Source organism: Bos taurus, chromosome 3 (assembly GCF_002263795.3).
Source record: "Bos taurus isolate L1 Dominette 01449 registration number 42190680 breed Hereford chromosome 3, ARS-UCD2.0, whole genome shotgun sequence".
NCBI classification, from domain to species: Eukaryota; Metazoa; Chordata; class Mammalia; order Artiodactyla; family Bovidae; genus Bos; species Bos taurus.
Genome location: NC_037330.1, coordinates 27,331,368 through 27,349,230, shown reverse-complemented (window position 1 = coordinate 27,349,230; position 17,863 = coordinate 27,331,368). Strand labels below are relative to the sequence as shown.

The 17,863-nt window shown below is 41.0% G+C and overlaps 1 protein-coding gene across 5 annotated transcripts in view; it reads left to right on the top strand.

Moving 5' to 3' along the window:
- SLC22A15 (solute carrier family 22 member 15) overlaps nt 1–17,863 on the top strand; it is a 123,709-nt gene that overhangs the window by 14,743 nt on the left and 91,103 nt on the right. For all 5 annotated transcript variants that reach the window (XR_001496419.3, NM_001193093.1, XM_059883551.1 and 2 more), the window contains exon 2: nt 4,148–4,360. Coding sequence is in view for 4 of the 5 variants with exons in the window: in NM_001193093.1 (NP_001180022.1) it covers nt 4,148–4,360 (213 nt within the window). In the remaining variant the exon portion in view is untranslated. The remainder of the gene's footprint in view (nt 1–4,147; nt 4,361–17,863) is intronic.

Here is a 17,863-nt window from a genome sequence, read left to right as displayed (position 1 = left end):
GCTCTGGTGTGAAGGACCTAACAGTAATCTGTATGCAAAGTTTAAGCATCTCCACTTTTACCTAATCCCTGTATCCCTATCACCTTTCGTAGTTAGCATGCGTCATGCAGTATCATAGTTACCAGGCTACTCGGTCTCTTTTATCTCTAGCAAAGCCAGGTGGCCATCTGTGTCAAAGACAGAAAGGCTGATACCGTGTTATATGTAAGTATAGTGCAGTGAAGCAAATGATGTGGGTTCCAAGAAGGGTCTAGATGGATCTTCAGGGGGTGAGCAGAAGCAGGAGGGGCTTCCGGAGGAACTGGAGGGAAGACAAGGAGGTGGGGTGCAGGAGGTGGCACTGAGGGAAGAGCTGCAGGCTTCAACCCCTCTGGTGACAAAGCCATGGCCCTGTGTGTTCCCTGAGGTGTATGTGTGCGCATGGGGGTAATGAGAACATTGCGGAGTGGTGGAAGGAGGGCAGAGAAAGTGAGAAAGGAGGAAGATTTAATCAACCTGCAGAATGATAAGAATGATACAGATAATACCAATTAGCTAGGTTTTACTGCTCCCTGTGTTATATTCCTGTGTTATGTATCAGCTCCACCTCTTTTGTATTTTAACTCTTTTTCTACACATTGTAGTTTCTTCCAGGAATGATAGCCTCCACAGTGAAATATGCCTCAGATTAGAGGATCCTTTGGAGGATTTCCTCCTTTACCTAGAACATTACTTATCCTAGAATAATCCAGATAAAAATAAGATGCATTAATATATTTTCAATAAGCACTTAGAATGGCGCCTTTTATATAGTTAGAGAAGTGCTTGCTGCTATTATTGGTATTCCCATTCTGGTCATTCATTCATCCATTGACTTGTTGAATATGTGATATCATCTATTTGGGCCCTTATTTTTTTGCGTCAGGAGCCTAAAGGTGAATCTGATGTAGATCCTGCCCTCAGAGAGTATATTTCAATAGAAAAAACTAAAGCAAGCAAATACATAAATGTATAGTGCAGTGAAGAAAATGATATGGGTTCTAAGAAAGGTCTCAGTCGAGTTTTCAGAGTGAGTGGAAGCAGGGGAAGGCTTCTGGGGGGTTGGAGGGAAGGTGGTGGTAGGTGGGGTGAAGGAGGGGTATCTGAGTTACATCTCAGAGGTGGGGAAAGAGTCAGACATTGACAGCAGGAGAAAGGGCTTTCCAGGAAAAGTCAGTGGTACAAACCAAAGCAGAAAAGAGCATATTTAGAGAGAAAATACCATTAGTTAGCTTTGCTGGATTGCAGGCTGTGCATTTACCAGAACATGTGTTCTGCCTCATCTCCTGAGTTCCCTTTGCTGTATTTTTTTCATTTCTTTACCCATGAATTAAGTTTCAGCAGGTTGTAATCAGGAAGGGCAGTTACTAAAATGGGTGCAAGTGGCTTTGTAATTATAGCTGCTGCTAAATGCTGCTCTTGCAATTATTAAGGTTTTCATTTTTGTAAGCTGATTGCCTCCTGTTCTGAAAACTTCCTTAATAATATGCAAATAGGGGCCAAGAAGCAATATAAGTCTAGAAACATGTTTTCCTTTGCATTTTACAGTAAATCACACACACAGACTGACCTGTGGCGACTTTGTGCATCTCCAGAGGCCCATAGTCATTGGACTCACATAGGTTGGGACTGCTTACATCCTTGCAGCCTTGGCAGACAGGGGAAAAATCACATCTTGGGTTTTAGCTTTCTGTTATGACATACACAATGTCATGATTTCTTTTCTCTTTCCTTGACAGTAATTTCATCATCTACTTGTGATAAATTACTCTGCCTTTGGCACTTCAGCTTATCCACTTAACAGCTGAATATGCCCCTCCAGAATGGTGTGGAAGGAGCTGGGAGTTCCCTGGCAGTGGAGATAAATCTGTGAGCAAGTCTCTCCACCTTTTTATGCCTCGGTCAACTCATCCATCCAGTTAGGTGTTACTAGGTACTATACAGAAATCATATACTTTGTGTTTTTTAAACACTTAATCTGTTTAAAGGTATTTTTAGACTTTAAGTTCTAAGTTAATAGTGATAATTTTTTAGCTTAAATTTTTTATAAGTACTGTTAATTTCTTAGAGTAAGATTGTTTCACAATGGAACAAACTTCCTGTATTTTCCTAATAAAATTTAAACTTGAAACAATCATCATGAGAGTAACATAAAATGGATCTATAGTAAGTCAGGTAGAGAAGGAGAAATACAAGACAATCTTTATAAGCAGAATCTGAAAAGAAATGATACAAATGAGCTTATTTACAAAACAGAAACAGAGAGAATGAACTTACGGTGGCGGGGGGAAGGATTGGGGGAAGGAATAGTTAGGGACTTCGGGATGGACATGTACACGCTGTTATATTTAAAATGGGTAACTGACAAGGTCCTACTGTGGGGCACAGGAACTCTGCTCCATGTTATGTGGCCTCCTGGATAGGGGGGAAGTTTCGGGGAGAATGGATAGATGAATGTGTGTGACTGAGTCCCATCCCTGTCCACCTGAAACTATTACAACACTGTTAATCAGTTATACTCCAATATAAAATAAAAAGTTGTTAAATGGAAAAAAAAAATTAAAATGGATCTATAGCATAAAAAGGTTGCACAGGGCTCAACAGCTTACAAACCCAGTATGGCTTTGTGAATAGCCATAAAGCCCAAAACATTCAGTGACAAATGTCATATATGCTCAATAAATAATCACTGATTGAACGAATGAGATATTTTTTCTTTAGAGGGAAGTTCCGTTTAGATTAAACAACAATTACAGCTAAAAGCCTGGGTGAGCACCTAGGATTTTGAGTTGTTCACATCTTGCAGGTTGTATAGGATACCTTAGTACCTACTCAAGTGCATATAATGCTTCCCTGCTTTAACAGAGCATGCGTCCTTCCTCCCTGACGTGTGTGTATGTGTATATACACACACACATAGACAACAGCTTATGGTGATCAGTGCTGCCGGATTCGTGGTCTCCCAAGGAGAAGATTTAACTCTGGGACCAAAGGCAGTCTCAATCACTCAGAGCTTTGTGTAGATTTTATTAAAGTAACAGGGATAGAGGCACTGGAAGTGGGCAGGAGAGCACCCGCCTCGCTAGTTTAAGCAGAGCCTTCTATTCTTTTCTGCTAGCTGCTGAGAATAGAAAAGAAAATACCTCAAGGCTGTGAAAATGTTGCCCAGACCTTCTCCCATAGCGTGGGCTTCCCTGGTGGCTCAGAGGGTAAAGCGTCTGCCTACAACGTGGGAGACCCGGGTTCGATCCCTGGGTTGGGAAGATCCCCTGGAGAAGGAAATGGCACCCCACTCCAGTACTCTTGCCTAGAAAATGCCATGGACTGAGAAGCCTGGTAGGCTACAGTCCATGGGGTTGCAAAGAGTCGGACACTACTGAGCGACTTCATTTCACTTCTCCCATAGTGTACATCCAAAGTTCAAAAAAAGGCATGTCCTTGAACAAGAGATACTGCTGCCCATGAGGCCTACTTGTCTAATGTTTATGTCCTCCTTAAAGGGCCTTAGGCTTGGACTTCTTATCAACCTGCCTGAGTTAACTCTCATATATATGTATATACAATCTGCCTGGAGTCACTGTGTGGTCTTGTTGATTTATGTATATGTACACACACATATACTGTTTTTGGAAACATTAACTATGCCACAACATGTTTTCTTGTTTAGATCATGAGTCCAAGACCAGGACACTCCTGTGCCCTGGTAACTGCTTATCTGAACTAATGTGTGGTGTTGAGGAGAAAATAACTAGAATGTTAGTCTAAGTCAGGGCAGGTAATATCCCTCCTCCCCTACTCCCTGCGAGTGTGGAACCATTCTATGCTGTGTCCTCAAATCTGATGTATCTCAAATACAGAAAAAACCCTTGAAGGAACTACAGGGTGCTTTACAGATGCGATAGCTGATGGTTCCGTTTGTAGTAGATCAGGAAGCTTCCTTCCATTTTCTCCTTTGTTTCTGAAGTGTCTCATTTCTGTAGCTCCTGTCGCACAGAGTCGGGCACGACTGACGCGATGTAGCAGCAGCACAGCAGCAGCACAGACACAAAAGCAAGACTGCTCATTGAAGGTTTGTAAGCTTGCTAATTGCATTTCCAGCCTCGATGGCTCTGTGTGTTTCCTCTTTCAGCTCTACGTGGCCACGGAAGCCATCCTCATTGCGCTGGTCGGGGCCACACCGTCGTACCACTGGGACCTGGCCGAGCTCCTGCCCAACCAGAGCCACAGCAACCAGTCGGCTGGCGAAGACCAGGCCCTCGGGGCCTGGCTCCTGACGGCCAACGGCAGCGAGATGCACAAGCATGTGCACTTCAGTAGCAGCTTCACCTCCATCGCCTCTGAGGTGACTGCGGGGGGTGGGAGGGCCCTCGTGACCACTGAGTGACCCACCGGGAGCCACCGTGTGGTCTGGTTGATTTAAATTTCAGCCCATCTTCAGATCGTTTTCTAGTAAATTTGAGAGTTAAAGAACATCCTTGGAAAACACTTTCTTCTTCCTTCTTACTACAAATGGGAGAAGCGTGAGTCCTAACCAAACTGGTTAGATTAAGTAAGACATGAACAGAAGGGGCCTCCCAGGTGGCACTTACTGGTGGTAAAGAGCCCACCTGCCAATGCAGGAGACATAAGAGATGTGGGTTTGATCCCCTGGAGGAGGGCATGGCAACCCATCCCAGTATGCTTGCCTGGAGAATCCCCGTGGACAGAGGAGCCTGGCAGGCTACAGTCCATAGGGTCACAAAGAGTAGGATATGACTGAAGCGACTGAACACGCACACACGAACTCTAGAAGAACCCCATTTTGACTAGTGTGTCCTTTAAAAAAAATGAATTAAAACTTTCATGTCTTTTTCTTATATCCACAAAAATCAACAGAGTAAAGAGAGAAGTATAATGACTCACCTTTAACATCCACAGTTCATGCTTAAGTATAGTCCTGCATGTGGACCGCCTGGGGGCTCCTTGACTGTACAACATCAAATACATATGGTACCACCCAGTGTGGGCAGGAAGCCTTATCTTCAAGGGGATTTTGGTAGCCAGAAGGTTCTGATAAGGAAAGCGCCTTCTGGGCCAGCCTGAGGTAAATAAGCAGAGTCTACATAGATGGGTGAGGGCTCCCCTGGTGGCGCTAAGTGGTAAAGAATCACCCAGCCAATGCAGGAGATGCAGGAGATACGGAGAGAGGAGCCTGGTGAGCTACAGTCCATGAAGCGCAAAGAGTCGGACATGACTGAGTGACTGAGCCCACAGTCTGGTGCAGAGAAACTCTGGAATAAGAGCCGCAGGGCCCGGACACAGCTGGTTGTTAAAAAGTAGAAATCCTCAGTGTCCTTTGCCTGGTCCCCACAAGCTATCCATTTGCCTGCTGACACCCTGGCCCAGTGGGGTTTTCATGACAACAGTCCAGCACCCCTTACCCAAAAACCTCCAGTGGTTCTCCCATCACACACAGTGAAACCCTGTATGTTACATTCAGGGCCCTTACCCTCCCCAGCTTGGTGCTGGTATACTTTCCAGCCACGTTCTGTATTTCCCTCCGCCTCCCCTGCTTCACATACATGCCACAAGCTCTCAGACTGCACCTCTTACCTCAGTTAGGACAGCCCCACCATTCACCCACTCCTCTGCCCGGTGACATCTTGACTTACCCTCTCCCACTCACATGACCATCGCCTTCCCTGGTAAGTCTTTTCTTACCAGCTGCCCAGAAGTAAATACACTTTTGTTTCTGCTCCAGTAACATTTTGTTTGCACTCACATGACACACTGTAGTTTATGGTTCAACTCTATATTTTTAAATCCCTTGAGCTCAGAAACCTTATTTTGGTCATCTTTGTGTCTCCATGGCTTCCTCGCCATCACCACAATAACTACCCTCACCACGCGTATCACCACTACTCACCTATAACAATAATAAGTAGCCTTGTGCTACTTAGTGACAACAGTGAGCCAGGCATTGTAATATTTTACAGTCCTTGTTTCGTTTAACTCTCAAGATAAGTTATGAAGTAAGCATTATTTCCCCCATTTTATAGATGAAGAAATTGAGACATCTTGAGGTCAGCTAATAAGGGCAGAGCTAGGATTTCAACCCAAATTTCTCTTAACCCAGAAGCCTATGCTCTTAATATTGTACTTTTTAGGGGCCTATCCAATTTAAATCACTGCAGATGGTGACTGCAGCCATGAAATTAAAAGACGCTTGCTCCTTGGAAGAAAAGTTATCACCAACCTAGATAGCGTATTTAAAAGCAGAGACATTACTTTACCAACAAAAGTCCATCTAGTCAAAGCTATGGTTTTTCCAGTATGGATGTGAGAGTTGGACTATAAAGAAAGCTGAACACTGAAGAATTGATGCTTCTGAACTGTGGCGTTGGAGAAGACTCTTGAGAGTCCCTTGAACTGCAAGGAGATCCAACCAGTCCATCCTAAAGGAGCTCAGTCCTGGGTGTTCATTGGAAGGACTGATACTGAAGCTGAAAATCCAATACTTTGGCCACCTGATGCTACGAACTGACTCATCTGAAAAGACCCTGATGCTGGGCAAGATTGAAGGTGGGAGGAGAAGGGGATGACAGAGGATGAGATGGTTGGATGGCATCACCGATTCGATGGACATGGGTTTGAGCAAGCTCTGGGAGTTGGTGATGGACAGGGAAGCCTGGCATGCTGCAGTCCATGGGGTCACAAAGAGCGAGACACGACTGAGCGACTAAACTGACTGATCCAATCTAAATTAGTATCCACATCTTCCTTCTTTTTGATTGGTTAACAAGAGCTGAAGGACTTTAAAATTATTTTATTTGGAAATAATTTCAAACTGACAGAAATTTCAAGAATAGTTTAAAGATTACCCTTATATCCTTTAGTTTCATCTGTTGTTAGCATTTTACCTCATTGGTACTACCTGTTTTTCTTAATTTTTAAAAGCCACTTGAAAGCTATAAGTATTGGTGTTTTTTTACAACCAAATGCTTCAGTATGTGGGCTTCCCAGGTGGCTCAGTGGTAAAGAATCTGCCAGCCAGTGCAGGAGACACAGGTTCAATCCCTGGAGAAGGAAATAACAACCCTCTCCAGTATTCTTGCCTGGAAAATCCTGTGGACAGAGGAGCCTGGTGGGCTGCAGTCCATGGGGTCGTAAAGGAGTCGGATATTGGATATAACTTAGCAACTAAACAAGGACAACTTCAGTGTGTATTTCCTAAAAATAAGGACATTCTCTTCGAAAGCCATAGTACACTTACCAACTTCAAGAAATGCTGATGTTTTATCAAATCTGCTCTCTGTGCCCAGCTTTCCCACTTGAGCCAGTGATATCCTTGATAGTGCTGATTTCCCCTCTTCCATTGAGTTCAGTTTAGGATCACATACTACATTTAGTTGTCATAGCTGTTCAGTATCTTCAGCCCTTTCATTTTTATGATATCGATACTTTTGAAGAATACATGATACCTCCCTGTTAAGTAGTTAGGGTGTTCTTCATTTTCAAACTTTCTGATGATTCCTCATTCAGGGTGCTCATCCACAGTTAGAAAAACACATAAGTAATGTTGTGTCCACAGGGGATCACATATAGAGATACACAGTATTCATCTGCCCTTTTGGGGTGATGTGAAGTTTGACCATCCATGCCAGATATTACCTGATTTCTCGCCTGTACAGTTACTGTTTTTTTGTTTTTTTTTTTTTTTTCATTTCAAGAAGTAAGGAATCTATGGGGAGTTGAGTCACTAAGATTATGCTAATTTGCTATTCTGTATCAGAACCCCCTCCCTCCAGTTTAGCATCTATTGATCTAGCTTCATAAGCCAAGCTAGACTATGATGGTTACAAAATGATAAATTCTTAACTCTAATGCTTCTTCCATCTTTGCCAGTTGGGTTTTTTTTTTTTTTTAATTGAGGTACAGTTGATATTTAACATTATATTAATTTCAGGTGTACGACATAATGATTCACTATTTCTATTATTGTGAGAAGATCACCATAAATCTAGTTAACATTCCTTACCATACATGGTTGCAGAAAAAATTTTTTTTCTTGTGATGAGAACTTTTAAGATCTGTTCTCTTTGGAACTTTCAAATGCACAATAGGGTATTAACTGTGATCACCATGCTATCTGTAACATCATTGTGACTTAGTTATTTTATAATCAGAAGTTTATACCTTTTGACCCCTTCTCTCATTTCATGTTTCCCCTCCCCTCCCACCTCTGGCAACCACCAGTCTCTTCTCTGTATCTAGGAGCTTGGGTTTGTTTTTTGTTTTTCATCTTTTTGGATTCTACTGTAAATAAGAGCCGTTTTCTTCTTCCTTGTCCATCTCCATTTCTATCTCTCTGTCATTAGTGTGTACTAATGGCTTCCTGAAAGAAAGTGAAAGTCTTAGTCACTCAGTCGTGTCTAACTCTTTGCAACCCCATGAAGTCTTTTCAACTATTTATAATTTATTATAGCCGTCAGCACTTCCCTGGTGGCTCAGATAGTAAAGCGTCTGTCTACAATGCGGGAGACCTGGGTTCAATCCCTGGGTCGGGAAGATTCCCTGGAGAAGGAAATGGCAACCCACTCCAGTACTCTTGCCTAGAAAATCCCATGGACGGAGGAGCCTGATGCAGGCTACTGTCCATGGGGTCTCAAAGAGTCGGACATGACTGAGCGACTTCACTTTCACTTTTTAGTTATTTTGCTGCTCAAATTATTCCCAGTTTACCAGTAGGAACCTCTTTGAGGTGGCTCTTTAGTAATTAAAATTTTTGTTTTGAGATAATTGTAGATTTACATGAAGTTGCAGTAAATAATACGGAGAAATTCCATGAACGCTTTACCCAGTTTTTCCCAATGGTAGCATCTTTTAAAATCATAATATAATATCACAACCAGGATAATGATGTTGATATGGCTAAGACACAGAGCATGTCTATCACCACAAGGGTCTGTTGCCATGTATATTTATATATAGACATACCCACTTTCCGCCCTCCCCAAACGCTATCCAGTTTCCCTGGTAACCACTGATCTGTTCTCTTATACTTTAATGTTCTCATTTCAAGAATATTATAAAAATGCAATCATGCAGATAGCCTTTTAGGATTGGCTGTTTTTCACTCAGCTTACTTCTCCGAAGACTCATCTAGGTTTAGTTATATTACTTTAGTTATATGATAAGTCTTTTATGCAGATAGATTGGTTTCTCTCACTTTATTCTTTTTCAAAGATTGCTTTAGCTATTTTAGTTCCTTTGGCTTTCCATGTAAATTGTAGGATAACTTTTTTTCTGTATCTGCAGAAAATCTTGCAATTTTGATAGGAGCTGCATTAAACCTGTATATCAGTTTGAGGAGAAATGGCATCTTCACTCTGTTAAAACTTCCAGTACATGAACACTGTATGTATTATTTAGGGATTCTTTGATTTTAGTGTTTCGTAGACTTAGCTTATAAATCCTGTACACGTTTTGTTAGATTTATCCTAAATGCTTCTTTTTTTGTTGTTGTTGTTGAGCGATTGTAAGTGGTATTGTATTTAAAATTTTGGTGTTCGTATGTTCATTGCTGGTTTGTAGAAATACGGTTGATTTTTGTATGTTTAATCTATGTAGTTATGAACTCATTAATTCTAGGAATATTTTGAAGATTCTTTGGAGATTTCTAGATAATTTTATAAAAAATAAGGACAGTTTTATTTTTCCCTTTGCAGACCGCATGGCTTTTGTGTTTTGTTTTGTTGCTTTATTGCTCTGCCAGAATTTCTAGCACTCTGTTGTATATATGGCATCCATGCATTATTCCCAGTCTTATGGGGAGGCTGTAGTCTTTTACCGTTAAGTTTAATGTTAGCCGTTGGTGTTTGTAGGTATTTTTTATTATGTTGAGGAAACCCCTTCATTCCAATATTATTTTTTATCGTGAGCACGTATTGAATTTTGTCAAATATACCGCTTTGTAATTTTCTACATAAGTTGCGGTGATCATGTATGTGGTTTTCCTTCTTCACCTTGTAATGTGGTGGGTTGCACTGTTTGATTTTCAAATACTGAACTAGCCTTATATCTCTGCGTGGTAGATACTTCTTTTTGTGTATTGCTGGATTTTAACTGCTAGTAATTTGTTAAGGATTTTTGCTTCTGTATTCATTAGGGAGATTGGTCTCTAGCTTTCTTTTGTTTTGTACTGTCTTTGTCTGGTGTTGGTATCAGGATGATAACAAGCTTCATAAAATGAATTGAAACACGTTCTCTCCTTTTTTGTTTTCTGGAAGGGAGTGTGTAGAATTGGTGTTAGTCCTTAAAGCATTTGGAAGAATTCTTCAGTGAAATTATCTGAGTCTTTAGTTTTCTTTTTGGGGAGTTTTAAAATTACGAATTCAGTTTCCTCAAAAGATGTAAGACTAATTAAATAATCTGCATCATATTGTGAGTTGGGGCAGTCTGTGATTTTCACAGAATGGATTCATTTCATCTAAGTTTTCAAATTTATGTATGCAGAGCTGTTCATTGTATTACTTTATTATCCTTTTGATGTCTGCAGAGTCTGAAATGATATCCTCTTTTGTTATAGTATTGGTAACAAAATATCAGTATTGGTGATTTCTGTCCTTTCTTAATTACTTGTCATGATGGGATTTTGTCAATTTTATTGATCTTTTTAAAGAACTAACATTTTGTTTTATAGATATTTTTTTCTGTTTTCACTTTTATTGATTTATGTTCTTGTGTTCGCTTTGAGTTTCTTTCTCTTTTTTCTTTTTTCAGTTCTAGAGGTGGTAGTCTGTTGATGAGAGTCTTTCTCTTTGCAAAAAAGGCAATTAGTAATGGAAATTTCCCTCTCAGGACTGCTTTAGCTATGCCCCACAAATTTTGATATTGTATTTTCATTTTCATTTAGATCAATGTGGTTTTTTTCCTCCTTGAGGTTTGACCCAATGTTATTTAGAAGTATGCTCCTTAGTTTCCTAAATGTTTGGAGATTTTTTTGTTAGCTTTCTTTTTTTGATTTCTAGTTTGATTCTTTTATAGTCAGAGGACACTCTCGGGATAATTTCAATTCTTTTAAATTTGTTGAGGTTTCTTTTATGGCCTGGGATTTGGTCTCTCTTGGGTGTATGTTCTATTAGCACATGAACCAAATGTATATTCTGCTGCTTTGGGATGGAGTACTTTATAAATGTTATTGAGATCCTGTTGGCTGATGGTATTGTTGAGTTCTTGTATATCCCCACTGATTTTCTGTTTTGTTTCTCTATAAACTGTCAAGAGAGGAGTGTTTATGTCTTCACTTATAATTATGGACATGCCAAGTTCTCCTTTCACTACTCTCGGCTTTTGCCTCATGTATTTTATAGTTCTGTTGTTTGTTGTACGTATGTGGATTTATGATTGCTATGTCTTCTTGAATCCTGACCTGAAAGATTAACCTTTTTATCATTTTATAATTTCCCTGATCATTTTCTTGTTCTGAAATGTGGTTTATTTGATATTATTATAGCCACTCCTGCTTTCTTTAATTAATTTTGGTATGATATATATTTTTTCCTCCTTTTACTTTCAGTTTGCCTATATTGTGATATATAAAATTAGTTTCTTATAGATAACATATAACTGGATCAAGTTTTAAAATCCAGACTGTCAATCTCTGTCTTTATTTGTGTATTTAAATAATTTACATTTAATGCAATTCTTTGTATGTTAGGGCTTACCTCTTTCACTTTATTATTATTTTGTTCTCTGAGTTTTTATTTTTCTCTTTTATTTTCCTTGCCTTCTGGTAGATTACGTGAACATTTTTTAGAATTCTGGTGACTTATCTATAGTGTTTTTGACTGTATCTCTTTGGCCAGCGATTTTAGTGATTGCTGTTTGCATTATAGTGTGTGTGTGTATGTGTGTGTGTGTATGTGTGTATATATCAGTTCAGTTCAGTCGCTCAGTTGTGTCGGACGGATACACACACACACACACACACATATATATATATATATATATAACTTACCACAGTCTACTAATGTCAGATCACCAGTATGAGTGACAAACAGAAACTTTACCTCATCTTATATCCCTTTGCCCTCACGTTTATAATTGTCTTAAATGTTTTTCTATATACTTGTAGAACCATATTATAGTGTTATAATTTTTGATTCAACCATTAAACATAATTTAGAAAACTCATGATGAAAAGAAAAGTCTATTATATTTATTCTCATTTTTTGTTACATTTTTCTTTCTTCCTGATGTTTCAGAATCCCTTCTTTTGTGTTTTTTTTTACTTTCTAGAAAATTTCCATTAGCTGTTGTTTTAGTGTAGTTCTGATGGTGACAGATTTTTTTTTTCTTTATCCAATACTATCTTTTAAAAAAATTATTTTTAATTGAAGGATAATTGCTTTACAATATTGTGTTGGTTTCTGCCACACATCAGCATGAGTCAGCGATGGGTATACATATGTACCCCCCTCTTGAACCTCCTTCCCCCCTCCCACCCAATCCTACCCTTCTGTGTTGTCACAGACCCCTGGTTTGAGTTCCCTGAGTCATATAGCAAATTCCTACTGGGTATTTTATGTATGTTACTGTATATGTTTCCATGCTACTCTTATCCAAGATTTTCTTGATTTCTTCTTCATCTCTTATTTTCACTGGTTAGAAAACTCTTGGTTTAGAATCTTTTTCTTCGGCATTTAAAATTTCCTGTGCCATTTCCTTCTAGCCTTTATGGTTTGTGATGGAAAATATGGTATTATTTGAATTGTCTTTTTTCCCTCCTGTATTCAGTTCAGTTCAGTCGTTCAGTCATGTCTGACTCTGCAACTCCATGGACCACAGCACACCAGGCCTCCCTGTCCATCACCAACTCCCAGAGTTTACAGAAACTCATGTCCATTGAGTCGGTGATGCCATCCAACCATCTCATCCCCTATCATCCCCTTCTCCGCCTGCCCTCAATCTTTCCCAGCATCAGGGTCTTTTCAAATGAGTCAACTCTTTGCATCAAGTGGCCCAAGTATTGGAGTTTCAGCTTCAACATCAGTCCTTCCAATGAACACCAAGGACTGATCTCCTTTAGGATGGACCGGTTGGATCTCTTTGCAGTCCAAGGGACTCTCAAGAGTCTTCTCCGACATCACAGGTCAAAAGCATCAATTCTTCAGCACTCAGCCTTCTTTATAGTCCAACTCTCACATCCATACATGACTACTAGAAAAACCATAGTCTTGACTAGATGGACCTTTGTTGGCAAGTATCTCTTGATACTTTTAAGGTTGTTTATTTTTGGAGCCTTACCAACTGAGCCACCACGAAAGTCAATATGTAGAAGTTAGACTGTGATGTTTCCTGACATTGATTTCTTCAGACTTACCTTACTTGGGATTTACTGAGCTTCTTGGATCTTTAGATTTTTATCTCTTGACAGCTTGGAACATTTTCTGCTGTTATTTATTCATGTACTTTTTCTTTCTTTCCTTTTTTTTAATATTTCCTTCTTTCTCCTTTCCTTCTAGAACTCCAATGACAGAAATATTAATTCTTTTGTTTTAGCCCTAGAGATCCCTGAATTTTTGTTCATTTTTTTAGTCTGTTTTGTTTTCAGATTGAGTGTTTCCTATTGTTCTGTCTGTTTTCAAGTTTACTGATTCTTTCTTCTATCTCCTCTATTCCTCTAGTCTGCTGTTGAATCCATTCATTGTATCTTCTAGTTTAGTTTGGATTTTTGGAGGCTTCATTACCATGATCAATTAAATCATTGGCTATTGGTGATTAATTTAAATTTCATCCCCTCTCCTGTCCCTGGAGTTTAGGGGGAGGGATGGGGGTTGAGACTAAAAGATCTAACCCTCTAATCACAGGGTTTGTTCTCTCAGCAACCAGCCTCCACCCTTTTGTGTGCATTAGTCACTCATATGTCCATGTAAGTGGACAACTCTTTGCAACCCGATGGACTGTAGCCTGCCAGGTTCCTCTGTCCATGGGATCTCCAAGGCAAGAATACTGGAGTGGGTTGCCATTTCCTCCTCCAGGGTGGGACCCAAAAGTCACCTTCCCTGAAGCATTTTTCAGGAACAAAGGACAAGAGACAATTACTCCATTCAGTTCAGTTCAGTCGCTCAGTCCGACTCTTTGCGACCCCATGAATCGCAGCACGCCAGGCCTCCCTGTTCATCACCAACTCCCGGAGTTCACTCAGACTCACGTCCATCGAGTCAGAGATGCCATCCAGGCATCTCATCCTCTGTCGTCTCCTTTTCCTCCTGCCCCCAATCCCTCCCAGCATCAGAGTCTTTTCCAATGAGTCAACTCTCCACATGAGGTGGCCAAAGTACTGGAGTTTCAGCTTTAGCATCATTCCTTCCAAAGAAATCCCAGGGCTGATCTCCTTCAGAATGGACGGGTTGGATATCCTTGCAGTCACTTGGACTCTCAAGAGTCTTCTCCAACACCACAGTTTAAAAGCATCAATTCTTCGGCTCTCAGCTTTCTTCACAGTCCAACTCTCACATCCATACATGACCACTGGAAAAACCATAGCCTTGACTAGACGGACCTTTGTTGGCAAAGTAATGTCTCTGCTTTTCAATATGCTATCTAGGTTGGTTATAACTTTTCTTCCAAGGAGTAAGCGTCTTTTAATTTCATGGCTGCAGTCACCATCTGCAGTGATTTTGGAGCCCAAAAATATAAATTCTGACACTGTTTCCACTGTTTCCCCATCTATTTCCCATGAAGTGATGGGACCAGATACCATGATCTTCGTTTTCTGAATGTTGAGTTTTAAGGCAACTTTTTCACGCTCCTCTTTCACCTTCATCAAGAGGCTTTTTAGTTCCTCTTCACTTTCTGCCATAAGGGTGGTGTCATGTGCATATCTGAGGTACTCTTATGCTAAGCTCAGGAATTCCAAGGGGTTGGGAGCTGTGAACCAGGAACTATGAATGAAGACCGAATATATGTGACAGATATATCTGCATTTGGTCATCTGAATGACCAAATATATATATTTTCCTATAAATTACAAAATCACTTTATGTTTACTCCATCTTCCTGGAGCTGAAAATTCTGTGTCTTTTGATGTGCCCACTTTTTTTCTTTTATGAGCACTTTAAAATTTTTTGGCATAACAAGATAGTCTGGGTTTATCTTGCATCTTCCTACTCTAACTGTGGGACTAGGCATTTCTCCAAAAAGCTCTGGTTCTATTTATTGCCCCCATAGGATTTTGCAAAGGGTGAAAGCCATAAGTCTGCTCTCCAACAAATCCATTAACCACATTATAGTGAAAGTAGATCTCAAACCACATTCCACCACAGGTATAAATGTACTTATTAACTTATTAACTCAATTCTTATTCTCAGAGAAGTTCAAAATAATCTTTCTTTCAGGCTTTAAAAGTCTCAACTCTGGTTTTATAGGTGTTCTGTACTTTGCTTACATGGCAGGTCACTACAGGCAAACCCCAATTTTCCGTAGTCAGGGTGCAGATACCCACCTTCCCACAGCTTCAAACACAGAGAACTTTCCAGAGCTCATATTGGCTCAGGACCAAGCAGGGGTTTTAACCTAGGCATCACCTCTATAGAGTACAAAACATACTGGGTTATCTGAAAAATTCATGGAAAGTTAGTGAGTATCTTTCAAATATGTTGAGCTAATCTGTGTATCTTCACTGTCTAATTTCACTAGGGATGGCCCATTTTTTATACTCATCATTGCTAGTCAACAGGCCACTATTTTAATCAAGAATAAGCAAAGCACCCTTTGTTGATAGAGACAATGATGGAGAATGGGCTTTCTGAAGAGAAGGCCAGCTGACCACCACTGGACAATGCAACCTTGATGAGAATGCTCGTGGTACCAGGGTGAAAGCTTGACCTAAGTAATACTGATGCATAACATCCCGCTGAATGTGCTTAATACTTTAAAGTAAATTAGATGACACAGTGACGCCATGCTTCAGCATCGTAGACATGCAACAAATTTCAGTGGAATTAAATTAAATTAATACCTAGGAAACCTGTAATTAGGAGTCCTTTTAGATATCACTTGAGGGACACCATTCTTAGCAAATGTCATTGAGCAACTACTGCATGCCTGATGCCAGAGGAAGCCTTGATGTGAAGAAGGAGAGTACTGTTAGACCGTATCCTCTAAGACAGCAGCAGTGGGCACTTAGTCAACAGCTGGCCTCCTGTGCTGGCACCTTGGCTCTTGGGAAGCTCACCTATAGCACAACTTGACTAGAGACTGAATAAGAAGGGAAGGCACCCCAGAGGGCTACTATTCCCAAGACAGAAAGTTGGTAGATGCAGGAGAAATGGAATTAAATATCTTCCCTAGCAAAGTGCTGAAGGTCTTTAGAGCAGCTTGGAGAAAGGAGATAAAGAGCTGACTGGGATGGCCCTTTACCTTACCTTCCCGTGATAGCAGCCTCAGGTCCCTCTTATCACCGCTTGTGTCTGTGAGTCGTTCTCTCTCCTGCCATCTGTCTTTGTCATACTGTAACTCTGTCTGCTTCCTGCTTTCCTTCCCTCCCTTCTCCTTTTCTCTCTCCTGTTCCCTGTATCCCTCTGTCTCTGTCATTTTGTCTTTCTGAGCCCCTGTCTATCCCCACCTTTCCCATCCCAGTTTCTGTCTCTCTGTATTTATACCATTTCTTCATCTCTGCCTTTGTCTGTGTCTCTGTCTCACTGGCTGTCTCTAACTTGTCTTTCAGTCTCTTTCTCTGATGTCTCTGTGTCTTTCTGTGTGTATCTCCATGTGTCTTTCCCTTTTTCATTCTTTCTTCCCTGCCCTCTCTCCCTCTCCCTGGTTACTCACCTGCCCTCTTTCCCATTCCCACCTATGTAACTCCACGGAGATGTACATACTAGCATATATCATTATCCATCCTGCTTATACGTATATCATTGTAGATTTATAGATACACAATACTTTCCCCCATGGTATGAAGTGAAGTGAAGTAAAGTTGCTCAATCGTGTCTGACTCTTTGCGACCCCATAGACTGTAGCCTGCCAGGCTCCTCAGTCCACGGAATTTTCCAGGCAAGAGTACTGGAGTGGGTTGCCATTTCCTTCTCCAGGGGATCTTCCCAACCGAAGCATATATTTGTGCCCATGCTGTTGCCAAGCTGTCAGAAGGTCAGAACAGTTCTCTACCTCAGAAATGTGTCTCAAGGCACAAACATCCCCTGTGCAGAAAGTGACCTTCAGTCTCCACCTGGTGTTCCAGAACTATTGGGGGAGGGGGGGAGGCAGAGATCTAGCCAGCTGCATAGCTTGTTGGTACGAATATACCTCTCTGTGTGATTCCCAGGGGATGTTCCGTGGAGACGGTGGGGTCATGGTTTAGGAGGAATTCTCTGAGAGCATCTCAGATGCTCAACCTATGCTCCCAGCCTGTGTGAGTTTGTGATGCTTCCAAGGGTGGCTGTGGCCTGCCCGCCGTGGTGATGGAGCACAGGTGGCGTCTCTGGCTGCACAGTGAGACAGAAGTCCACTGTCCCCAAGGCTCCTCAGCTGCAGCAAGACTGTTCATACTTCGCAGGGAGTTTGTGGGTGAGATGATGCGTCTTACAGGGTTTAGTAGGTAGAGGGGAGTCAAGAGGCAGATAACCCTGACTACCTTCCAGGGCCGTGTCGTGGGAGAGGCTCTCTCCCAGGAGCCTTCCCTGTGTGCTGCTTGTTTACTCCTGCCAACAGCCCCACCCTGTGGATTCAACAACTGACATGAAGACAGTTTTTTAAATTAGCCCTTTTTAATAAGCCACTCATCTGGGGACTCAGTGAGCCAGCACATATTCTTCCCATTGTACCAGTGATCTTCAGACTCCTTTTTTTTTTTCCTTAC